This window comes from Equus przewalskii, chromosome 7 (assembly GCF_037783145.1).
Source record: "Equus przewalskii isolate Varuska chromosome 7, EquPr2, whole genome shotgun sequence".
NCBI lineage: Eukaryota > Metazoa > Chordata > Mammalia > Perissodactyla > Equidae > Equus > Equus przewalskii.
The window spans coordinates 94,878,640-94,905,405 of record NC_091837.1 but is presented as its reverse complement, the minus strand read 5'-3'; the positions used below and the strand labels follow the sequence as shown (position 1 = coordinate 94,905,405).

General features: G+C 43.9%; 1 protein-coding gene across 1 annotated transcript in view; it reads left to right on the top strand.

The window, feature by feature from the left end:
* Positions 1 to 26,766, top strand: part of PARD6G (par-6 family cell polarity regulator gamma) — a 96,846-nt gene that overhangs the window by 8,067 nt on the left and 62,013 nt on the right. The window contains exon 2 of the mRNA XM_070628008.1: positions 25,115 to 25,337. Within this exon, the coding sequence (XP_070484109.1) occupies positions 25,115 to 25,337 (223 nt within the window). The remainder of the gene's footprint in view (positions 1 to 25,114; positions 25,338 to 26,766) is intronic.

Here is a 26,766-nt window from a genome sequence, read left to right as displayed (position 1 = left end):
ATTGGCCATACTCTGGCATCACGGCACAGAGCTGGCCAGGGGTGGGCCACAGCTCAGGGTGGCTGGTCCCAACTCAGACGTGCAGTCTCTGACCCTGGCCTTGACACGATTTGGGTGGAGCAGCTGCCATAGGGGGTCTGAGGATTTGGGGGTTCCTGAAGGCCTTGAACCACAGCCTAAGTGTTTGTTGATTAATAAATCAGGAAGAGATTCTTCATCTTATAGAATTGAAGGTTCCCACTGCTGATGTGTGAAGGGGCTCTCATAGTCCTTTGTTTAATTCTGTGGCTTGAATTGTTGCTTTCGTGCCTTCCTGGGCTTTCCTTCAGTCCACACCAGCTTCTGTGCACCCTTCTGGTGGCTGGGCATTGTGGGAGAAGATGATAGACAAGGTGACCAGGGCCAGGCTGGGTGCTACTGCGTGGTCACGGCACAGCTCGTGCCACAGGTCTCTGCAGATGGAAGACCTTCCTTCTAAAGTGCCTGAGTTTCCATGTGGAATGAAGACCCCCCGCAGCTGCGAGCAGATGGGCTGCTGCTCCCTAGAGGGTTGCCTGTGTCGCCGCCCACAGCTCCCCGCTGTACGGACCTGAGGATATTGGTGAATTCCCGTGCAACGGCCCTCCCTGCCCTTCCTGCAAGTCCTGCCCAGTGACCGGGTGTTTATTTTCCATCTTATCACATCAGTGTGCTTGTCGAAAGCTGGTTTATACATCGGCCAGTGTGCACAGCAGGTCTCGATCTGTGCCATTGCTCCTGAGACGGGACATGAGTGCTGATGCACAGTCTGGAAAGTTCCCCCTCAAGCGGCCGCTTTTTGGGGATGTGTGGGGTTGTGAAAGGACCCTGAGGCCCCTGGGTAAGGGCTGTAGAAGAGAAAATTGTGAGGGCGTTAACGCTGTGGTCTTTAGGTACTCAGCTGTGCTAGAGGAATATGAAGACTAAAGTGATGTTAGTATCCTGTTTCCCATGGCTGGGGGGCTGGAGCCACTGGCTCCCCACCCACAGTCCTGACCTCACTTCCCTTGCTGGTCTGGAATAATAACAGGGTGTTGCTATGGGAGAAAACAAACTTCTGCGTCTGTAGGATGGCCCCTCACATGGAGGAGGAGGTGGCCTGTGGTCACCTCGAGCCGTCAGCAGCTGTATGGGTGCAAGCGTAAGATGGGGCACAGACCCAGGCTGCACGAGAACGTGCCCTTCTGCCTGGGAGGTGGTGGGGAGGCTACATGTGTCTGGGCAGACACTGGCAGATGCCAAGGAGATGCCCTCATGAGAAACAGTGTGTGGAGGAAGCCCCACTCTGCTCCTCTGCAGACGGGCTGCCCTGCACTGGCAGAGGTTGTCTCTCCTCACCATGAGCTTGGTGTCACCTATCCCCCCACCAGGAGCAGCTCCCGGGATGTGGCCCCATCGCTGGTCAGTGGTGCCTCTTCTTAGCCCAGGCGGTCATGGGCTCTGGGCACAGCCCGGCTGAGGATCAGCACTGGGCCCTTGAGAGTGGACAAGCGTGTGCCGTTGGGCTTGCCCTGCGGTTCTTCCTCCTGTGTGTTTCTCGGGGCACACAGTCTCTGGGCTCCTTCCTGCCATAGGAGCCCGGCCCAGCCTGCTGGGAGCAGACGCCACCCAGGTCACATCACTGGAGGAGAGTCCAGGCAGGTGTGGCCTTCTCTTATCAGCTTCAGTGGGGTCTCACGTTCATTCCTTTCTCAGCGCTTCCACTGTGTGCTGGGCTTTCTGCTGCCCACCTGCTAGGCTCTCAGCATAGATGTTTTCCTTGATGCTTACGACACCTTATGCATGGGCTGTAGGGAGGGGGACTAGGAGCTTGACCAGGCTGTTAACTCGCCCAACCCAGGTCCCAGCTGTCTGTGGCCAAACCAGGTGTTAAACTCTCAATTGCTACACCATCCTGCTTCCATCTAGTTCCCCTCATCTCCTGATTCCACCTCCTGGAAAACAGACAACACCTACCTACTCCAGATGTGCTCTGAAGTCACAGCGTGTGTCCCCCCCCACCCCCCCAACATGTCCCGGACACCGGCTCAGGGCTGGGCTGCTTCCTAAATATCCCTTGTGCATCCTGTGAAACCCACATGAGCTCTGGCCAGTGTATGGTCTGTTTGGTGGGAGATAGGTGAGTGCAGGGAGCCTGGCTGCTCTCCCACTTCCTTCTGTAGCATCGCATGGGCCCTCTGCAGCTGTGGTCAGAGTGTCAGTGACCACCCAGGTCCCTGGCACGCTGGACGTGTCACTTAGTGGAGGCTCCTTGAATTGCATGGCGGGGGATGGGCAGTGCCTGCTGCGCTCCGAGTCTCCACCCAGAGCTGTGGGATTTGGGTCACACTCATGAGCACAGCTTTTCTCTCATGGAATTATAAAAGTTGTTTCATCTTGAAAAATGGCCCTGAGAAATAACTGCTTGCCAGTGATGCCAGGGACAGGACCTCAGAAAGCAATGACTCCTACTCAGAAATTAGGAAGGTGCCTCAACTGTAGACGGGGCTGCTGCTGTCAAAGACCCACAACATGCTTACTGCTCTGCTCTCTATAAATCACACATGCAAAGATCTCTCTTTATTGTGTTTGCACGATAAAGTTTGGGTCTCTGAGAAGGCCTGGATAGGCAGCCCTGTGAATGCCTGAGTAGGTCCGCTCTGCAAACCTGCCATGCGCCCCTCCACGTGCGACCGCCCTCCCAAGCACGGGAGGACGCAAGCTCACAAACAGGCTGATGGAGGGAAGAGCTGCTGGGATCTCTCTCAGCATAGGACGCATATTCATAGTAAGTTCTCATAACAACCCTATGAGGAATTTTTTTGTCCCTTTTACAAAGGAGGAAATACACTCAGAGAAGTTTAAATTATCCAGAGTCAGGCAGCCAGTAGGGGTGAGGCAGGAATGTGGACCTGGTGCGTGATCGCAGCCCTGCTCTGAGGAACTCTGCCCTGCAGTCTATACTGATAAGACACCGCTGCCCCAGGCCTCAGGATGCAGCCTCGCTTGCCTACGCAGGCTGGGGTTGCAGGCCTCCGCCTGAGTGAATTTCTGTTTCAGGAAAGCCCCAGAAGGCCCGTGAACAGCCTATGTTCACCCCTGCAGGCTCTGGCCCAGGAGGCCCGGCAGCCCGCCAGCTCCACCTCTCACAGCACCAGGGCCTCCCACACCTTTACCCCCAGCTCCTAGAGAGCTGGTCTCTGTTTCACTCTGCTTCCCTCACCCACGGCCCTCCTTGTCCACACTGTCAGCTGGCTCGGCCTCCCTTCCAGCCTGAGGAGTCCCTTCCTACCTGGGGTATCCCTGCCCTGCTCTCCCGCTTGGAGTTCTTGCCCCTGCCATTGCAGCTCTTCAGGTCTTGTCTAAATTCCCTCCTGTATCAGCCTCAGTTCCTTTGTTTACAGGCTTGTGACTGTGGGCAGTTTGTTGAATCCATCTAGGTCTCAGGCTTCTGGTCTGTAAAATGGGAAGAGAGACACCTCTGGGTTGCTGTTAGGATTAAGGAGCACATGCAGCCAAAGCTTGGCATTGACCACACCTTCTCTCCCATCCTGGAAGCCCCTGCCGGGCAGAGAGCATGACCCATGTTCCTGAGTCCCTGTGTCCTCCACTCTCAGCCCAGCCCACACCTCCATTTAGCAGTGCTGGGTCACAGGTACAGATCACACTTGTGAACTGCAGCACACATGCATGAGCAGAGGACCACACGTGTGCACATCCGTCTGGAGCATACATGCATGCTTGGTGGTGACCACAAATACAGTGGGTTCATGGTCCCCAGCAGTCACCTGGGCAGCCTCATGCAGGACTTGGTGCTTGTCTGGGTAGTTCTGCAGGCGCCAACGCTGAGCCATCATCACTCTGGATCAAGATGGGTGGACAGAGCACAGGAAGGGGCCAGGCTCTGCCATCGGCTCCACCCTGTCTGAATCACAGGTCTGTGGCCCGATTTTAAACTGTCCCAACGTGTCAGTCCAGGAAGTCATCCCATGGCAGGTCCCACGTTCCAACAGATGATTTGTTAGGATGACAGCCTGTGCTTCCTGATCGTTCCCATACGGAGGTCTTTCCACAGTTCTCTGTATTCCATGTGTGCACATGTGCTCCTTGGCCCTGTCCTGAGTTGTCCCGAGGTGCTTGCATTTACCCTACAAATGCACACTTCTGAGATCTTTTCCGATTAGATCCATCCCCACTTCCTGACAGAAGCCCTGACCCTGCTCTAGGTGGGGAGGGGCTCTGATGGCCTCAGAGAGTCCATTCCTTTACCAGTGATTGATTCACAGACGGGCATGTGACCCCGCTCTGGACGATGAGACGTGAGGGTCTTCTTCCTCTGAATGTTGTGTTGATTGTGACTTCAAGACCCAGCTGGATGAATGGGGGGCATCAGAGATAACAGGCTGTGGACCATCCCTGCAGCGTCCTGACGCAGGTGGTGGGTTCTGGTGTCTGGCTCCTTGGGCTGTCTGGGCTCATTCCAGCCATGCTGTGGGTGAAGCGCCCTGCCCTCTCTTCACCTGATTGTTTCCTCTTCTCATACACACGGTTTAGGTCAGGGCCTATGTCATACAGTTTCTTCATTTGCATTTCTCAGTTTGCAGTTACACATTTACACATGTGATTGCTGTTCAACATCGGGCTCTCGAACCAGCCGTCAGCCCCATGAAGACGCTCAGCACTAGCGCAGGGCCCAGCCCATATCTGGATTTCAGCAAAATTTTGAATGAATGAATACTAAAAAACAGCCAATAGTCAGGAGTAGCAAGATGCTTACTGGGATGTTTACAACCTTCTTTTCAGACTTTAATGTGCACATGATTTTACCAGAAAGATGGGTTTGTTTGGGAATAGCAGAGGAATTGCAATTTGGGACAAGCAAGCTATAGCAAAAGCCCTAGGCAAGTCCAGCAAGCAAAGGGGAGGAACATTACTTCACAGAAAAGAAGGGGGAGTCGGGAGGGTTGTTTTGAAGGAAAATCCATTGGAGAAAAGCGAGAATTCAGGGTGGGGATGTTCTCATGCAGAGCTGCAAGGGTCCTCGATTTCTGTTTGGGGTCCAGCTGCTGTTCTTCCTGTGGGGTGTGCAGTTGGTGATTCTTCCTGTTGATGACCCCTTTCTCTTGGGGTCCCTAGTTGACCATCTTTCCTGTAATTGACCCGGGTGGTACTGCTGGGAGACCCTCCTGGCCTCCTGACTCCATTTAAACTGAGGTTTCCCTTCATTAATTCTCACTAAACCCTTTCTAAAACAGCACTGCTGTTGGCTTCATCACATTTCATCCTGAGAACGTGCTTCCTCTGTTTGATGAGCTTTCAGAGTTTCCATTTTTCACCATTGTAAATACTTTGAAGAACATTTTCCATGAGAATCTATCTGTGCTTGTAAGGTGACCTCCTGAGGTTGACTGCACACACAGGAGGCATGGGGGCGGGGCCTCGGCGGGGGCGGGCCTGGGGGGGTCACAGCTGCAGTGTGGGGATGGGGCCTCAGGGGGCGCAGTTTCAGTGATGGCTTCAATGGGGGCGAGCTCATTGGGGGTGCAGTCTCGGTGGAGACTGGAGATGGGATGTTGGTTGGAGGCAGGGCCTCGGCGGGGTTGGGGCCGCAGGGTCCAGAACGCTGGGTTGGGTCCTTTGCTGCAGTGACGGGCTCAGAAAGCTGCCGCGATACCCCGGGTAACGTGTGTGCATCGTTTGAAGTCTGCTCGTGAAACAGACTTTAATGACATTATAAGGGGCGGTCCGTGTGTGAAAGGACATAGGAGCCTCCTGGATGCCCCTTGGGAATATCTTTTATCCCAGATAAAGAAAACATTTTACGATGGGAAATGACCGAGGAAACCTGGGTGCATCGGCCCCAGGCCCCTGCCGGGGAGCCGTCAGTGGGTGCTGGAGTGAGAAGATTTAGTGTCTGGGACCCTCTGGGAGGAGTCTGGCCCTGAGGGTTTTAGGTGAGATACTGCTCTGGCGGTGGTTCTGATCGTACTGCAGTGATGAAGTGGAAGCAGTTGCGCGGCAGTTCGCCTGCTCTGCCGGCCGTCCACGCCTCGTCTCATCGGACCTCACCAAGGCCCGTCGTACGGATGGGGTGACAGGTTCAGAGAGGCTGAGGGGCTTGCCCCGAGTCTCCCAAGTCCCCGAGCAGGAGCGGTGGAGGCAGAAGGGAGCGGGTGGCCTTGTGCTGTGATGCTCTGTGTGTCCATTTGGTCCAGCCTGGCTTATGAGGTGCACGTGACCTCTCTCCCTCCCTCACCTACTGTGCTCTCCTTTTCCCCATGGCATCTTCACCTTCTCACTTGCTCTATGATGTAGGTGTTCACTCTGTCTACTGTTTACTGTCTGTCTTCTCCACTAGGATGTAAGTTTCATGAGGGCGGGTCTTCTTTCTGATTTGTTCGCTGGCGTTCCCCAGAGTGTAGGATGGTACCTGGTGCTCAGAGCCACACCATGAATATTGATTAGGTGAATGAAACACAGCCCTACCTTACACTTGCTATTCCTTCAGTAAATGTACTTTGAGGGCCTACTGCATGCCAAGGTGTGGGGGGGATAAAATGGAGACCACATTTTCTTTTATGACTGTGAGGCCCAGCAGAGGAATATATTCATTCAATGAATAAGTTCCTGCTTGGTAGTTTGGAGGAGTGAATTCATGTCACTTAAATGACACCTTTGTCAAAGCATCCTGGGGTCGGGTGGTTCTTGGAGTCGCTCTCTTGTGAAAGGGAGCAGAGAAAGCAAAGGGTGCTTCTCACACCTTCTCCTTCTAGAGTCGTTTCTGCTGAAGAGAGGGGTGTAGGTGGAGAGTAAGTGGAAGTGACCTCAGAGGAGACCCTGTGGCCACCAGTGGAGGGCACAGCCTAGTGCTGCTGACCGCAAGACCCCCGCTGTCCAGAGCAGGGGTAAGTGGTGGTCACAGTGATGACTGCACCTCCTTCTGGGACGATAGTTTGGAAACAAAACCTTTTTTCAAGAAGACACCCAGGACCTTCAGACAGCTGCTGGGTATAGTTGAGACCACGTGGGCCTTTATGTCTTTAAAACGGGCGCTTAATGTCAGGCTGCACCCTCTGAAACGAAGCCTCAGCCAACGCCCAGGCTTACCACAGTGTGCTTTACACGCTTAGTTTTAAGGTGTCCGGTTTAGGCACCCGTTTGCAAGTACTCGTTGAGATGTTGCCTCCTTGGTTTTGCAGGTGACGGCGACTTCACCTTGGTACTGACATGAGGGAGGGGGGCCTGCATCTGGCTTCCAATCGTGTACTGTTGCAAATATAAGGAGTAAGGGCAAGGCTGGTGCAGATTCTGGGACCTGGGCCATGACTTCACACTCGTGTCTCCTCCTGAGATTCTGTGTTGTGACTGTCAGTGTCAACTTAATTAAAATTGTAGAGTTTTTTTTTAAAAAACTGGTCAACAGAAGTCTAACATTAATCCAATGAAGGTTTGAGTGCCTACCATATACCAGGGCCTGTGCTTCGCCAGAACAACCAGACCCTGCTCTCACAGGCTTGTGGTCCAGGGTGAGCTGTGGCAGTTTCCTGCCATCACTCATATGATAACTAAAAATTTGTGGCTTCTTGGTGTTTGGGAGTTGTCTTAGAAGTGACCCAGTTACTAAGCAGATTTTGACTGGTAAAGGCTCTTAATGCCTGGCTCCTGTGGCCTTGCCTGGTGAGTCTGATGACATCCCGTTGTGTCCCTGTGGGCACCTTACAAACCTGGAGCCAGGTGACTTAACCTTTCTCAAGTTCAGGGGCATCTGTGAGTCTGAGATACCTCCCCCACAGGACCAGGAGCATTCAGCGAAAGAATATTTTCAAAATATAGTAGGTGGGTGGAAACAGCACAGAGAGGATCAGTGTGGGGAGGGAATATAGATACAATTGTACCAACACGGGATATATTGCTTCACGTGCCTGAGATACTTTTGGAGGAAGGGCACAGACAACTGGTTGGTTCCTGTGGGGAGGCAGCTGCGTGGCCGAGAGACTCTTCGCTGAATACCCTTGGAATTTTGAACTGTGTGGTTCTGTCCCTATTCAAACCATGAAGAAAACATACCAAACTGTGTGTGATCCTAAGGTTCAAAAAAAAGCGTGCATGTTAGAGAAGCCTGGTAGAACATCCCCTCACACTGCAGAGGTGTCTGTCAGAGGTCCCTGCATGGGACTGGCCCAGGTGGGACTGAACAGCCCCAGAACAGGTAAGCTGTGGGCTCCAGGTGGCACCTGAAGCATCATGCCAGACACTAGACTTTGATTTTCTTCCTTTTTTTTTTTTTGTCTTGTCTAGCATGAAACTTGCTTGATTCTCCAGAATGGCACATGTGGTCAGCTCTTCTGACTGCTTCAGAGGCGAAGACTACCTTGATTTGTATGCAGAAGAGAGAAGGATGCTTTTTAGAAAAACAGCCGAGTATTTTAGAGAAATGACAGAGGAGGATAGAAATTCAGCGTTAGAAACCTTTGCCCTTCAAGTCCCATTCCCCTTTTTCGTGAAAACCAACCTGAAGGGGGAGGTGAGCTGGGGGATGGGGTGCGGTTTGAGTCAGACACTGGCAAGGAGTGACCATGAGCCTGTTGTTTCACCTCTCTGGGCTTCAGCTCCTGACCTCTGCAAAGTGGGTAATACATCTCTCTTGAGTGGCTCAAGATTAAAAACACTGTGTGTGCATCTCCTGCCCCAGGTAGCTCTTAGAAATACAGCCATGCGAGCCTTTAGTTCTCACCACCTCCCCCCAGTGGTGGAAATAGTGATGCGTTAGCCCCTCACCCACTTTGGGTCATTGAGGGACATCACAGGGTTCAGGCCCTATGTACCCTCCCTAGTTAGAGAGACAACAGTGCAAAAGGACCTGGATGAGAAGAAAGTACTGTTTTTAATTTCCCTCCTCTCTCCTGTGACCTGAGCCCAACAGGGTGGCAGCTGCCTCACCCAGACTCAGAAATGGTGCCGCAGCTTCTTTGGGGATGGTCTTGAGCCAGAGCTGCATCAGAATCATCAAAAACGTGCCGTTTTAGAGTTTTTAAGTAAAAAGTAGCTGAATGAGTTTAAGATGAAACCTGGGGACCTTGTTTTCAATTGTGAGAAGAATGAACTTTTTGGTTAGCTTGGAGCGCGGCAGCTTGTTGCTGCAGAGGGAGCACAGGACCAGAGTCAGGAAATGGGGTCTTATTTCCAGCCTAGAATCAAGTAGCTCTGTGGCCTCAGGCAAATCTCTCACCCTCTCTGAGCCCTTCAGGATAGTGCTTGGAAAGGCTCTTCCAATTGGGAAGCTTACGATTCAATTGTGGGCCTGAAAACAATCACCAGACTTGGGGCACACACCAAACAAGACTTTCATGCTCTGAATGAAATGATTTATTTAAGTGTATGGGTAAGTGTAGAGAGACCTCCTTAGGTATCAAAAAACCCAAAATTTTACATTTTTAATATTTTTAACTTGGAAAATAAGAAATAATCGTTGTAATGGTAATGAATTATCCTTGGAGTCACATGACATTGACTGATGAAAACAGATGTATATTGCCAGAGCCTTATGACTCCAGAAATATCATTCACATAAAGTTTTAGTTTCTGAGTTGGAGAATAGGGACTGAGGGCCTTTTGCAGTTTGGGGTCAGGGTGGAGACGGGTGTGTGAGGGAGGACAAGTTCTGCCGTGTTCGGAGAGCCTGCCCTCTGTCCTCCTTTCCAGTTCAACACCGTGGGACCAATTCCGACTGGAAGAGCTCGCCCTACCAGCTTGGACTGAGCCTTATATCCTGTTTCTCCTCTGCAAGACCCAGCAGTAATGGGGGGCCTTCCCTGAGCTCTCACATCTTCATCTTCTGCACTCCTGAGTGCTGACAGCAGGTGCTGGGACCCTTGGTCCCTTGGGGTTCCCTGTCTGCCTGGAGCAAAAGCAGAGCCTCCATTTGCACATGTCTGGTGCCACCCTTTGGGATTCCCATGTTTCTGAACGTGGCTTTCAATAAGCCTTCAATTGGCTATTTAAAAAAATTAGTCTTTGAGGTGGATTTTTTTTTAAATAGCTCTATAAGCTATAATTCACATGAAATAAAATTCACACTTTTAAAGTGTAAATTCAGTAGTTTTTAGTATATTCACAGAGTTGTGCATTCATTACTACTATCTAATTTTAGAACATTGTCTTCTCCCCAAAAATAAAGCCCATACCCATTAGCAGCCATCCTCAATTCCTTCCTACCCCTAGTCCCTGGCAGCCGCAAGTCTACTTTCTCTGTGAATTTGTCTATTCTGCACATTTCACATAAATAAAATCATCAGTATATGGTCTTTTGCGTCTAGGTCTTTCACTTAGCATAATCTTTTCAAGGTTCATCTTTCTTGTAGCATGTATCAGTACGTCATTCCTTTTTATGGCCGAATAGTATTCAACTATGAGGATATACAGTACCACATTTTGTTTATCCATCATCAGTTGATGGACATTTGGGGTGTTTTCACTCTTTGCCTATTGTGAATAATGCTACTATGAAGATTCATGTACAAATTCTTGTGTGGACATAGGTGTTCATTTCTCTTGGGGATATATATAGGAGTGAAATTTCTGGGCCATATGGTAACTCTACGTTCATCAATTTTAGGAGCTGCCAAATTGGTCACCAAGGCAGCTACACCATTTTACATTCCTGCCCAAAATGCATGAGAGTTCAGATCCCTCCACGTTCCTACCAACACATTGTCATCGTCTCTTTGATTATAGTTATCCTAGTGAGTGAAAAGGTGACTCATGGTTTGAACTTTCATTTTCCGAATGACTAATGATTTTGAGCATCTTTCATGTGTTTACTGGCCATTTGTGTATCTTTGGAGAAATGTCTATTCAAGTCCTTGGCCCATTTTTAATGGGATTGTTTGTCCTTTTATTGTTGAGTTTTAAGGGTTCTTTAGATATTTTTGGTACAAGTCCCTTATTATAGATAGGATTTACAGTATGTTGTCCCATTCTGCAGATTATCTTTTCACTTTCTTGATGGTGTCCTTTGAAGCACAAAGTTCTTAATTTTTATGAAGACCAGTTTATTTTTTTCTTTTGTTGCTATGCTTTTAGTATCAGATCAAAGAAATCATTGCCCATCCCAAGTAATGGAAATTTAGTCCTATGTATTCTTCTAAGAATTTTATAATTTTAGCTTTCACACTTAGGTCTATGATCCAAACTGAGTTAATTTTTGTGTGTGATATGAGTTAGGAGTCCAACCACATTGTTTTACCTGGGGGTATGAAGTTGCCCCAGCACCATTTGTTGAAAACACTATTCTTTTCCACCATCAAATTGTCTTGATATACTTGTCAAAAATCAATAGATCACAAATGTAAGGGTGTTTTTTGTCTTTTTTTCTGGGCTCACAATTCTACTCTATTGATTATGTGTCTCTTTTTATGCCAGAACTACACTGTAAATTTTGAAATTGAGAAGTGTGAATTGTCAAACTCTGTTCTTCTTTCACAAGAATTTTGTATTTTTTGGGTCCCCTTGCATTTCCATATAAATTTTAGGAGCAGCTTGCCAATTACTGCAAAAAAGGCAGCTAGGATTTTGTTAGAGGTTGAATTAAATCTGTAATCAAGTTGGGAAGTATCACCATCTTAAAATATTGTTTTCCAATCCATGAACATTGAATGTCTTTTTTCTTTCTTTCTTTCTTTAGTGACTTAAGTAACTCTATCTGTTCCCTGAATATATCTGCTAGTAACTTTAAGGAAAATAGTTGGCAGCATGGAAACTCATTAGATAACTGTAGTTCACATGTTAGAAATCAAGAGCGAGTTGACCAATATTCCAGATAGTCTTACTTCATGAATGAAAGGGTGTTTTGTTTTGTCCTATTTAGATGTCCATACATGCACTCGTACTATTTAGGTCTTTTTAAATTTTTCAACAATATTCTGTAGACTGTAGTTTTTAGCATAGAAGTCTTTCACTTCTTTTGTTATATTTATTCCTAGATATTTTTATCCTTTTTGATGCTATTATAACTGGAATTTTTGAAATTTCATTTTCAGATTGTTCATTGTTAGTGTACAGAAATACAATTTATTTTGGTGTGTTGATACTATATCCTGCAACCATGCGAAACTCATCTATTAGTTCTAAGAATTATTTTTTCTGGATTTCATAGGATTTTCTATATTCAAGTGCATATCGTACGCAAATAGATATATTTTAAATTCTTCCTTTCCAATCTGGATACCTTTTATTTTCTTCCCAGTCTTGGGTAGAACCTCTAGTACCATGTTAAGTAGAAGATGTGAAAGTGGAAATTCGTGTCTTGTTCCTGATCTCAGGGTGAAATCATTGTCTTTAATCGTTAAGTATGATGGTAGCTGTGAGTTTTCATAGATGCTGTCTGTCAGAGTAAGAAAGTTCCCTTCCATTCCTAGCTCGTTGAATGTTTTACATCATGAAAAGATGTTGTATTTTGTCAAGTGCTCTTTCTTCATCTATAGAGATGATCATGTGGCTTTTAGCCTTTATTAATATTATATATTACATTCATTGATTTTTCACATGTTAAACCAACTTTGCGTTCTTGTGATGAATCTCACCGGTCGTAGTGTATAGTCCTTTTTGTATGTTGCTGGATGTGGTTTTCTAGGATTTTCTTGAGGATTTTTATGTCTCTATTCATAATGGATATTGGTTTGTAGTTTTCTTTTCCTGTGATGTCTTTTTCTGGCTTTGGTATCAGGGTAATACTGGCTTTATAGGATAAGTTGGCAAATTTTCCTTCCTCTTTTACTTTTTAGAAGATTTGTGAAGGATTGATATTACTTTTGTAAATGTTTACTAGAATTCACCAGTGAAGCCATCTGAGCCTGAGCTTTTCTTTGTGGGAAGTTGCAAAATTACTAACTCACTGTGTTTACTTGTTATAAGTTTATTCGGATCTTCTATTTCTTCTTGAGTCAGTTTTGGTAGTCTGTGTCTTTCTAGGAACTTGTCCATTTCATCTAGATTATCCAATTTGTTGACGTACAGGTATTAGTAATATTCCCTTATAATCTTTTTTCAAAATAAAGTTTTTGTTTTAGAACAGTTTTAGATTTACAGAAAAATTGCAAAGGTAGTATAGAGAGTTCCCATATATACTACATGCAGTTTTCTCTGTTAACATCTAATATTAACATAGTATATTTGTTATAATTAATCTGCTAATGTTGATACATTATTATTAAATGAAGTCCATACTTTATTCAGATTTCCTAAGTTTTTACCTAATGTCCTTTTTAACTTTATGTTCTAAAATCTTGTCCAGGATACCACTTACATTTAGTTGTGATATCTCCTTAGGCTCCTCTTGGCTGTGACAGTTTCTCAGAATGTACTTGTTTTCCATGACTGCTATGAATTGAATGTTTGTGTGTTCTGCCCCCCCACCCCAAATTCATAGGTTGAAGCCCTAATTCCCAGTGTGATGGTATTTGGAGATGAGGCCGTTGGCAGTTAATTAGGGTTATATTAGACCATGAGAGTAGGGTCCTCATGATGGAATGAAAGCCCTTATACAAAGAGAAAGACACAGAGCTCTCTCTTCGCTATTCACTGTTCGCTGTTCACTGTGAGGATACAGAGAGAAGGCAGCCACCAGCAAACCAGAAGAGAGCTCTCACCAAACATCGAGTCTGCTGGCGCCTTGATCTTGAATCCCAGCCTCCATAACTGTGAGAAATAAATGTTGTTTAAACCACCCAGTCTGTGGTATTTTGTTATAGCAGCCCAAGCAGACTAAGACAGTGACCTGAACAGTGTTGAGGAGAATTGATCAAGTATTTTGTAGGATATGCTTTGATTGGGATTTTTCTGTTGTGTTAGACTGGGATTATGGGTTTTTGGGAGGAAGACTACAGAGGTAAAGTGCCATTTACATCACATCGTGTCAAGAGTACATACTATCAACACAGCTTATCAACTATTGATGTTGATCTTGATCACCTAGCAGAGAATGTTTGCCACATTTCTCCACTTAAAGTTGCTCTTTCTCTCACTTTCCATACTGTGCCCTTGGGAATGAACTCAGTGTGTGCAGCCGACACTTAAGGAGTCAGGTTCCACCTCCTTGGATGTGGTATATCTCCATAAATTATTTGGTGTTCTTCTGCATGGGAGATTTGTGTATTCTTCCCCCTTTATTTATTCAGCCATTTATTATGTCATAATGGACTCAGGGACATTATTTTATATGTTGAGTTATAATCCAATACTTTATTTTGTTGCTCATATCATTCCAGCTTTGGCAATTGGGAGCTTATCAGGTGATTCCTCTTTCCCTTTGACAGACCCCTATGATTATGGGTTTTGTTTTCATTTTTAGTGCTTCCTTCCTTTCTGATATTATAAAATGCCCCAGGCTCATCTTTGTATTTTGTGCACCAGTCCTAGAATCATTCATTTCTTCAAGGAGCTCCTTGGGTGCTAGGTAGGATTGTTACTACTGGGATCTTATGATTCTTCTTAATTCCTTACGCTCAATAGTGCTGTCCCCTCTTTCATTCCTGATTTTATTAGTTTGAATCTTCTTTTTCCTTTGTCAATCTACCCAAAAATTTGTTTTTTTATTGGTCTTTGATCTTTTCAAAGAACCATTTTTTTGTTATTTTCTGTATTTTTTCTATTCTCTATTCCATTTATTCTATTCTAATCTTGATCATTTCCTACTTTCTGCTTGCGTTGGGTTAAGTTTGCTCTTCTTTTCTAGTTACTGATGGTGGAAGTATAGATTATTGTTTTGAGATCTTCTTTTTAAATATAGGTGTTTATAGCTATAAATTTCTTCTAAGCACTGCTTTAGCTGAATCTCATAAACTTTGGTATGGTGTGCTTTCATTTTCATTAATCTCTCTTTATTTCCTAATTTCCCTTGTGATTTCTTTAACCCATTGGTTATTTAGGAAAGTGTTGTTTAATTTCCATGTATTTGTGAATTTCCCAAATTTCCTTCTGTTATTGATTTCTAATTTAATTCCATTGTGGTTGGAAGACATATTTTGTATGATTTCAGTCCTTTTAAATTTATTGAGACATGTTTTAGGGCCTAAACTGTACTCTGCCCTGGAGAATGTTCCATGTATACTTGAGAAGAATATGTATTCCACAGTTGGGTGACATGTTGTATAGATGTCTCTTAGGTCTAGTTGATTTATGATGTTGTTCATCTTTATTTTCTTGTTGATCTTCTGCCTAGTTCTCTTCATTATTGAAAGTGGGATATTGAAGTTTCCAACATTTATTGTTGAATTGTTTATTCTTTCAAGTTTGTCAGTTTTTGCTTCATCTGTTTGGGGCTTCTCTTGTTAGATGCATATGTGTTTATAATTGTTATGTCTTCCTGATGGAATGACACTTTTGTCATTGTAAAGTGTTTCTTTGTCTCTAGTAACAGTTGTTGTCTTAAAGTCTGTTTTGTCTGTTGTTAGTATAACCACTTAAGCACTCTTTTGGATATTGTTTGCATGGTATATTTTTTTCCATCCTCTTTCTTTCAACCTTTTTTCCCCTTGAATTTAAAGCATGTTTCCTAGGCACCATGTAGTTGGATAACGGTTCTTTTTTAAATTCATTTTTCCAATCTCTATCTTTTGATTGGAGTGTTTAATCTGTTTACATTTAATGTAATTACTAATGAGATAGGATTTGCACCTGTCATTTCCCTGTATATTTTCTATACGTCTTATGTCTTTTATTCTTCCTTTTTCCCTCTATTACTGCTTTCCTTTGTGTTAACTAGATATCCTTTAGAGTACTGTTTTCATTTTTTGTTGTTTCTGTTACTCTGTTTTTTCTGAATTGTTTTCTTAGTGATTTCCTGGGGGTTACAATTAACACCTTAATTTTAAAAAAAATCTACTTCAGATTAATACCAACTTAATTTCAATAATATACAAAAACTTTGCTCCAGTGTATCTCTGTTCCCACCTGTCTCCTTCTGGTATTATTTTCATACAAACTACATTTTTATATTACTTTATCAAACACTTTTATAATTATTGCTTTCTGCAGTTGTCTTTTAATCAGAGAGAAGAAATAAGTTACAGGCAAACAAAAATACACTTATACTGTCTCATATAGAATTCTGTGCAGTCAGCCCTCAATGGAACCAATCCATGAAGTATGGGTTCCAGGACCTGCTGTGGATAACAAAATTCATGGATGCTCAAGGCCCTTATATAAAATGGTGTAGTATTTGCATATAACCTATGCATATCCTCCCATATGCTTTAAATCATCTCTAGATTAGTTATAATACCTAATACAATGTAAATGCTATGTAAATAGTTATACTGCATGGTTTAGGGAATAATGATAAGAAAAAGATCTGTACATGTTCAGTACAGACACAACCATCATAGGCCTTTTGATCTGCAGTTGGTTGAATCCATAGCTACAGAATTTGTGGATACACAGGGCCAACTGTAATTACTTTAAATAGTGCTCTTTGTGTCTTCCTGTGGATTCAAGTTAATGTGTAGTGTGTTTTATTTCAGCCTGAAGGATGGCTTTAGTATTTCTTGTAAGGTCTACTAGTGACAAATTCTCCCAGTTCTTTTATTTGTTTGGGAATGTCTCGTTTCTCTCATTTTTGTTAGATGGTTTTGCTGGGTATAGAATTCTTGGTTGATATTCTCCCCCGCCCCCCCCAACATACACACAACTTGGAACATGACATTCCTCAGCATTTCTTTTTTTTCTCTTCTTTTAATTGATGTAAAATGTACATAACACAAAATTTGCTATCTTAACTATTTTTTAAGTGTCAAGTTCAGTGGTGTTAATTATATTGTATATAATGTATATTAATTATACATCCACATTGTTGTGCAGCCGTCACCACCATCTATCTCCCTAACTCTTTTCATTTTGTAAAACTGAAACTCTCTATCTGTTAAACAATAGCTTCCCATTCCCTCCTCCCCCTAGTCCCTGGCAACCACCATTCTGCTTTCTGTCTCTATGATTTTGACGACTCTAAGTACTTCATATAAGTGGAATCATACAGTATTTGCCTTTCTGTGGCTGGCTCATTTCACTCAGCATAATGTCCTTTAGGTTCATCCATGTTGTAGCAGGTGCCAGAATTTCCCTCCTGTTTAAGGTTGAATGCTTGTATGTGTGGCCATTGTATGGAGGGACTGCACTTGCTTATCCACTCTACCATCAATGGACCTTTGGGTTTCTTCCACATTTTAGCTGTTGTGAATAATGCTCCTATGAATATGAATGTACAGATATCTCTTTGAGACCCTGCTTTCAGTTCTTTTGAGTGTATACTCAGAAGTGGAATTGCTGAGGCATATGATAATTATGTTTAATTTTTGAGGGAACTCCATGCTATTTTCTACAGTGGATGTACCATTTTACATTTCCATCAAGACTGCACAAGGGTTCCACTTTCTCCATATCCTCGCCAACACTTATTTTCTGTTTTATTTTTTTGTTTGTTTGTTTTATGGTAGCTATCCTAACATGTGAATCCCCAGCATTTCTTTTTATTGTGTTTGTCCAGTTCTTGTTTGCCCCAGCTGGTACCTTGCCTCAGGTGTTTTCATAGCATTTTCTACACCATAAGGCAGTAGTCTTCAAATAGTACAAACCCCCTAAAAGAATTTTGAGAATTAACCTCTATACAGGGGATAATATGTTTTGAAGTTGGCATCTAAGTTTTCTCATAATAAATATAGTTACAAAGGTTATAATTTCCAGCATGTTGTAAAAGTTTCATTTAAAAATAAAACTTTTATCATATGATCTTTAATCATTAAACAGTTGCTACTGATTGTTCTTAACAAATCCCCTGAGGAAAGGGCTTTTACCACTGAGTGAGCTCTGACTCAGGTCAAATAAAGACAAAGGCTATGAGTAGGGCTTTTCCAGGGAGCTATGAGACAGGTTCAATAACGACAGTTCTGCGGGTGTGGGGCTTTCGGGTGAGTGCCAGACTGGTTCTGCCCCCTCTAAGGCTATTAGGCTGCTCATTTTCAAAGCTGAAGAGAGAGGGATAGGAAGTTAAAACACAACGCTTGCTATTCTGAGATTCGGCTGTTTTTCTGGAAAAAACACTCCTTGGATTGTTGCAAGCCTTTGGTTAATTTCCAGAATTCTCAGAAAGTTGGTTTTGACCATTTTCACCAATGTTCTCATTGCTTTTATGGAGGAGAAGATTTTTGCAGATCGTTCCTCCACTGTTCCTGAAGTGCTTCAGGATTGACTCTTAAAACAGCAGATACCCTGTGCTTCCCAAGCTCTTAGCCATCTTGGGTTTCCACTGCCCCTTGTCTCCTTGCTTCTTGACCAAGGAGAAGCTTCTTGCTCCTTGACCAAGAACTTGATTAGTAACATAGTTTACTCAATAGCATGTTACTTTGTAGCAACTGAGTGCTAGGTATCACTCATTCAGCAAACACCTGTCAGACCTAGGCCTTCTTGAATGGAAACAGACTCAAAACCATGGCGAAAAATTAGATAGGTAGGTAGGTAGACAGATAGATAGATAGATTTATATAGATAGGTAGACATAGATCTTTGTTTCCTAATTATAGTTTAGTGACCATGTTATTATTATTTGTTTAATATTTTTAAAGGGAATAAAATTTCATTTAGAAGCTCAGTCACTTTGTTTATTGGCCTCTTTATTTTGTATTTGAGATAATTTTTTAAAATTTTAAGAGGTGAACTCCCCCTCCCCCCCTTTTTACTATCCTGTTGTAGGAATAATAGTTGGGGTCAGCTATATTATCAAAATAACAATGGAATGACAGTTTATTTATTTGCAAACTTTGGGAAATGAGTTGTACATCTGTGAATTTCCCCATAATGAATGATCTTACTTGAAAAAAACACTTGATTCTTTCCCTTTATTTACTAGATTTCAGAATAGTGGGTTGGTTCCCTAGCATCCTCCAAGAAGTGAAAAAATAAATTTTTGCTTATTGTTATAAACAAGTGTTTTTATACGTATTGGATGTGTTCCAATCCGTAGCAGTTATTATTCTTAGTTTCTTAGTGATGATTAAATGTGCACATGGTCCCAACTTCAGCTGTGGGGAGATTATTCAGGCTGGTTCCTGAATCCTTTTGTTATGACCCTGATAGTCTGTGATAACTCCTTGCTTCCTAGAAGGATGAGATTCACAGGTTTATGTGAATTTCTTGCCCCATATCTAGAATTAGCCATTTCAACAAGGAGGCCTGGGTCCTTTTTTTTTTTTTTTGAGTTGTTAAAATACACATAACATAAAATTTACCATCGTAGACATTTTAAGTGTGCAGTTCAGTGATATTAAATGCATTCACATTGTTGTGCAGCCATCACCATCCATCCCCATAACTCTTTATTTTGTAAAACTGAAACGTCCCCCATTAAACAATAACTACCCATCTCCTCTCTCCCAGCACCTGGTAGCCACCATCCTGCTTTCTGTCTCTATGATTTTGTTGACTCTAAGTACCTCATATAAGTGGAGTCATACACTATTTGTCTTTTTGTGACTGGCTGATTTCACTCAGGATGATGTCCTCCAAGTTCATCATGTTATGGCATGTGTCAGAATTTCCTTCCTTTTTAAGGCTGAAGAACGTTCCACTGTATATATAACTTTCCATTGTATATGTATACCTCATTTTGCTTAGGAGTTCTCCATGTTATTCTGAATAGTAATCCCTTTTTACAGCCTTTTCACTCTATGGATAGTGTCTTTTGATGCACAAAATTTAATTTTCATGAAGTTTAATGTCTATTTTTTCTTTGGTTACCTGTGCCTTTGATGTCATACCCAAGAAATCATTCCCAAACACAATGTCCTGAAGCTTTTGCCCTATGTTTTTGTCTAAGAATTTTATAGTTTTAGGTCTTACATTTAAGTCATGGACCCATTTTAAGTTAGTTTTTGTAATGGTGTTAGGTAAGGGTCCAACTTCATTATGATAAAAGCATTTTATTTTAAAAAACATGTTGGCATGGAGCGCTAATTTTATATTTTTACTTACCTATTATGTCAGATTAAACAGATTAAACAGGTTAAATGAATGAAGGCACAATTCATTGTCGTATAATTCTTAGTATACTTACCAGAAATTGAAAAAGTGAATGGCTCCAATGACTGGACAAAAAGTCTTGCAAGTCAAGTGGTTTCTAGTTCTTTGCTCTCAACAAAATTGAAAGTTGTATTAATTGAATTGTCAGCTAATAGATTATTAACAATAATTTTGATTATAGACCACTCTGCAATTGTTTATTTTTGGCACGTGACTTGGTGAGAGTCGTAGAACTGAGCATCTGGCCTTGAGATCCTTCTCTCCATCTGCTCGTTTGTGTGAAAGAGCTAAGTGTGGACATCCACAGCAATGAGAAACAGCAGAAGAATCCATGCTACCCTTACCTCATTCAGCAATAAACACTTTTCATTAAATGAAGGATTTTTTTAAATGTTTACTTTGGATGGCTAATAATTATTTATCAAATTTTATAACTATGTTTCAGTCATGATTTAATCATTGTAATGACTCAGTATGGAAACTTTTTGACCGTAAAAATCTTTTCATTTCATATTACTTTATTTATAATTGTGGTAAAATACACATGCATCAAATTTACCATCTTAGCCATTTTTTGAGTATACAGTTTAGTAGTGGTAATTACACAACCAGTGTTGTGCATCCAATCCAGAACTCTTTCCATCTTGGCAAAACTAAAATTCTATACCCATTAGACAACTTAGAAATATTTTTCACAAATAGAGCCTTATGGCCATATGAAAAAAAATGCTTAACTTCAATTTATCTATCTATTTTTGTTGCAGAGAAGAGTGATAGGGTAATCAGGCATAAATTATTAAGACGAAATATTAGGATTAAATTCTCTTGGGCAGTGTAATGGAAACAAGAGATCAAAGAGAAAAAGGAACCTTGTAGCATTTCTGATGGTTATGAAGGAGCTTGTTCATTCTATTTTAAAATGCACCATGGTGGTATGAAATCTCTATGGCATTTAGATTTCATTGGCTATATTTAAAAGATCATATGATAAAATATTTTTAAATGAAATATTTATAGCATGCTGGAGATTATATCCTTTGTGACTATTTATTTTTATTATGAAAAATTTAGATGCCAACTTAAAAATATATTATCCTTTCCTTAGTGGTAGTTTTCCAAAATTCTTTAGGGAGTATGTGATGTTTGAAGACCACTATTAGGGCATAGGGATCCCAATGAAAATGCCTGAACCAGCACTAAAGGTCACCTCCTAATATGCTCAGTGACTGTCATGGGTATTTGTCGCCATGGCAGGGCTAACAGCAAGGGACTGTGGAGCTTCAGTCATTCACCTACTGTCCCACTCTCAGACCAGTGGAACACCTGTTCTGGGAGGTCATCTCACTCTAAACCAGTTGCTGACTGCAAACAAAGCTCGATACTTACTAAGGAAAGTTTTAAGAAGAACTTGCGTTGCTGGCCTGGGTTAGCAGGCAAGTTGGACAAATGCATCAAAAGTCCACCTTTCCCTCCCAGAACCCTGACGACAGCTGTAATCCCTTTAGAAGGGACTCAGATCCACAGAATGAAAGGCAACTCACAGAATGGGAGAAAATGTTTGCAAATCATATATCTGATGAGGGATTATATATATCAGATAAGGATAATAAGCCAGTCACAAAAACACAAAACTTTCTGACTCCACTTATATGAGGTACTTAGAGTCATCAAATCACGGAGACAGAGAGTAGGAGGGTGGGTACCAGAGGCTGGGGGAGTGGGGGTGGGGGTTATTGTTTAATGGGGACAGAGTTTTGGTTTTACAAGATAAAAAAGAGTTATAGCAGATGGATGGCGATGATGACCACACAACAATTGGAATGTGCTTAATGCCACTGAACTGGACACTTAAGAATGGTTAAGATGCAAACTTTACGTTACGTGTGTTTTGCCGCAATAAAAAATAATTGGAAAAAATGCTTCTGTGTCACATTTCACATTTCTTCTTGCCAAACTTGGGAGTTCATTCAACATGTGAAGGGTGTTCACCATGTAGCTGGGCTGACGAAGCCAGCCTCATTGTCAAAAACAAATCGGACTTGCTTTCTGTCAGAAAAAGTCTGAATTCATTTTCATCTCAAATTAACATGTTAAGATGTATTTTGAGGAAAATTATTAAAAGAGCTGAGAATCAAATTGAGATGCATCTTGGATTAATTACCAAATGTAGTTACGACTAAAATGCCGTGGAACTAACTTCTTTAACGCATGCTGCTTCTCATTACTTAAATGGTAGAATGTGGCATAAGTCTGGAAGGAGGGAGAGGAATGAGTGATGGCTCATGTTGCTTAGATGACAGTGAGTGTGTTGTGGCCAGTTTGGGGGAATATCCAACTAGGAATTATATAGAAAAGTCAGAAATACTCTTATTAGTTTCATTAGGCATGGTTAAACTCTAGGTATTTAATGAAAAGAACTCATATACAGTGGTCCCCCCTTGTCTGCAGTTTTACTTTGCAAGGTTTCAGTTACCTGCACTCAACCACAGTCCACAAACATTAAATAGAAAGTTCCAGAAATAAGCAGTTCATAAGTTTAAATTGCACACTGTTCTGAGTAGTGTGATGAAATCTCACGCTGTCCTGCTCCATCCTGTCCGGGCTGTGAATTGTCCCTTTGTCCAGCGGATCCACACCCGCTCCTGCCCATCAGTCACTTAGTAGCCCTCTGGGTTATCAGAACAAGGTATTGCAGTGCTTGTGTTCAAGTCACCTTTATTTTAGTTACTAATGACCCCAAAGCACAGGAGAAGTCGTGCTGGCAATTCAGATATGCCGGAGACAAATTATTCTTGTTAATGTCTTTCTGTGCCTAATTTATAAATTAAGTTTTAACATAGGTATGTGTGTGTAGGAGGAAACCATAGTATATATAGGATTCAATACTATCCTCGGTCTCAGGCATCCACTGGAGGTCTTGGAACGTATGCCCTGAGGATAAGGGTTAGGGTTACGGTTGCTCTGGAAGTCAGCATGTATTAGGTGCATGAGATGGGAGAGAGGGTGATTGACTCTCATTGAAATAAGCAGTTCGTTATGTGACTGGATAACTGGATCTGAAAGGAATCACATTAGACTTAGGCTGTAGCCTTGATTTCTTGTTTTGAAAAGTTTTGTAGCCCCAGGATGTAGCCCTGTGTTGGGAGAATCTACACTGCTGCAGTGGGCCAGCTGAGGGTGCGTGCTTGGAATACATACTGAAAAAAAAATAATGCTTATCTTTAAACAATGGGGGAGGGATTTTTAGGTTTGCTCTGCTCTGCTTGCACAGGCCCCACCCCCAAGGGAGGCCCCTCTCACCACAGCAGGGGAGGAGGAGAGCCTTCCTGCCCCTACTGGGGCACCCTGAGCTCACAGCCCCCTTCCCTCAGCCTGTATGTGGGAAGCAGGCTTTGGGAGTCTGATTAGTCATCAAAGGTGGCTTTTCCCGGCCACTATTTTGGATTGACCCGCTGTTGGGCACCTTGAAGTTTTTATTCCTGGGGGGATGCGGGATGGCTAAGGGGCTTGCTTTTGTTTGCTTTTAAAAGGGAAATAGGAGCAGGCTCAGTTCTCAGAGATCTGGAAGTTGACGTCTGGAGACTGATTCCCTTAAAACCAGTGGCTTTGTGTGTGTGGTCCCCAGACCAACGGCATCAGCTTCTCCTGGGAACTTGTTAAAAATGCAGGTTCTTGGGCTGCACTCCAGATGAGCCAATCCCAGAACTCTGGGCCCAGGTGGTTCTGCTGCCTGCCCACATTTGAGAACCAGGCAGACCCATATGCTTTGAGCAGATTTGCTCTTGACTAGCTGACGTGACGTCTAGATGATGTAATGACTAGTTTTGTGTAAACATGAGACATTTCGTTTTTGTGTATGTTGGAACCACTATAGTTAGTTTTCAGTTAGATTGAAGAGCACAGAATCTGTCCTGCCTGATGAGTGAAGGCCCCCATTCCAAGCGAGGGACAATAGAGTGTCCTAAACCGGAACCCTGAGGCCAAACAAACAGGTGGTGTCCTTGGATCCCTGGACAATTGAGCCCATGGGAGGTGACCTAGGGTCCTCTCCTGGCGGGTGGCCTGGAGCTGTGCAGGCCACTCCGTGGGCAACTGAACCAGGGCCAGGGGCTGCTGGGAAACAAGTGGGCCCTGGGCGTTTCCCAAAGCAGCAAGAGGGAAGGCTGTTTTTTTTTTTTTTGAAAAGAGGCCTGCTCTGGGGCTGGCCCCGTGGCCGAGCGGTTAAGTTCGCGCGCTTGCTGCAGGCGGCCCAGTGTTTCGTTGGTTCGAATCCTGGGCGCGGACATGACACTGCTCATCAAACCACGCTGAGGCAGCGTCCCACATGCCACAACTAGAAGGACCCACAACAAAGAATATACAACTATGTACTGGGGGGCTTTGGGGAGAAAAAAAAAGGAAAAAATAAAATCTTAAAAAAAAAAAAAAAAAAAAAGAGGCCTGCTCTGTCTTTTTGGCCAGAAGCAGGACCTGTGCTCCTATCTCAGATTTGCGAAGCATCGTTTTTACCCCGATTCCTTCCTTCTTTCAATTTTGCTTCCACTTCTCATCGTTTTGAAGTGCAGGCTTTTTGTCTTTTTAAAATGCAAATCATATCAAGTCACTTCCTTACTTAAAATTAAGATTGTTACAGGACTTTCCGTTGCCGTTAGGAAAAAGTCCAGAAGTTTCAGCTGGCCCTCACTTCCCTCCTGCCTTGGTGTTGTGCAGATGCTGTTCCCTGGGCCTGGACAGCCACCCCAGGGCCCTCGCTATCGTGGACTTTGGTTTCGTTACATCCAGCATACTTGTAATTAATTTTGACATTGCCTTCTCCTCTACAACCTGAGCCAGCACCTGTCCTGCCCTCAGAACGCAGGCCAGTGTCGAGTGAACTATCCCCTCAGTGCTGTCTCCATTCCCGTGTGCGTTCCATGAGGACGGGGAAGCCATTCATTGCTGTGTCCAGGCCTCATGGAGGCGCAGCAAACGCTTGTTAATTAAGTGAACAAGCCACGCCTTATTTCTGGTGCCCTTTCCCGGCTGTTCATTTATCCTATCTCTTGTGTTGTAGTTTGGGGCTGAGTTCCGAAGGTTCTCTTTGGACCGTCAAAAGCCTGGGAAGTTTGAAGACTTCTACAAGCTGGTCGTGCACACACACCACATCTCCAACACCGAAGTGACCATTGGCTACGCGGATGTGCATGGCGACCTGCTGCCCATCAACAATGATGACAACTTCTGCAAGGCGGTCTCGAGCGCGAACCCTCTGCTCAGGGTGTTCATCCAGAAACGAGGTACCCAGGAGGCTGAGTTGCTGCTCTCACCCAGCGCTCATTTCAGAAAGAAATAGTTTTCAGTTTTGTCTGTCATTACAGAGCCTTGTGGTTCTGTATTCTAGCCTGTGGTAGGAGGGTATAGAAATTAACATTTATTTGGTCAACATTAATTTATTAGAAAGGCTTAAAATATTTAAACTACATTTTCCACCTTAAGTAGGTTAACTTCCGATTTATAAATACTGAGGAAAAAATAATATTGATACTTGCAGTATTTTAATTGGAAGCAAGTGAGTTCAGTGATGAAAAGGCATTAGCCAATAACCAAGAATGAAACTTAAAGTTGCTAGTGTATGTTTTCCACTGTCTTTTTAGGATTGGAAAAAGATATTAGCTTTGGATTTGGTTGACTTTTAGCTCTGAAGGCCTAGCTTTGCTGTGAGTAACAACAATGTCGTTTTATATAAAAATAAATCGCTCATATGGGTTAGTGGCTGACGGGAGGGCCTTGTGCTGCTCACTTCTTAGAGCTGCGTTTCACATTTGTTTCCTCCTCTCTAAGCTTGGGAGAATGTTAACGTTTCAAAATAATAAACCAAAGGAGAGAACTACCTGCAGGTGAGGCTGCCATTCAGAAAGGGGAGTTTTCTGGTTGCCCAGTCGAGACGGCCCCTCCTTCCCTGAGTGGACCTTCTGTGTCCACACTGAGTGCCGCTCGCCAGGTCTGCTCTTGTGGACTTTCATCGTAGAGGAGGAGGGGGAGGGGTCTGAGTCTCGGGGGCAGTGCAGCTGCACAGCGGGAGCCTGAGTAGAGACTGGGAGCGTGCTGGGCGGACGCGGGAGCCCGTGCCCAGCTTGCTCAGTGCAGGAGGCATGGGACAAGGTGCCTGGCCCTCGAGTTTAGGGTGCCCTCTCCGTGACCTCAGTCCCTCCCTGGCATGATGGTGTCCTGACCACGCTCACCCCTCGTGCCATCCTGAGGGATGTGGGCGACTCGTGCAGAGTGCTCAGAGCTCTGTGAACCTCGGCTGTGGCTGTCCTCTTGTTTGTGGTGAGGGGACGGCAGGGATCCACTGACCTCACTTCAGACAGTTTTCTGGCACAAGATCAGAAGCTTTGCATCTGTAGTTCTTGCTGAGCCTGGTGTCCTGCTGGCGATACAAAGCAGTCAGCACGGCTGTCACTTCCTCACTGTGGCCGGGGGAGCTGGCTTTCTTCTCGTCACCCGTCCCCCAGAGTTGCTGGGGCACCAGGACACCCCACTGCCTCTGTGTGGCCCCTGGCTCTTCTGGTGTCCACCCGTTCTTTCCCTCATTCCCTCTGCTGTCGCCACGTCTGCACCCTGCTGCCCCTGCCTGGGACTCTGCCCCTCGTGTCGTTTGGGTGTCTGTCCACACGCCCTCTCAGAAGGCCTGGCCTCAGACTGCTCCACCTGGTTAGCGCGCGT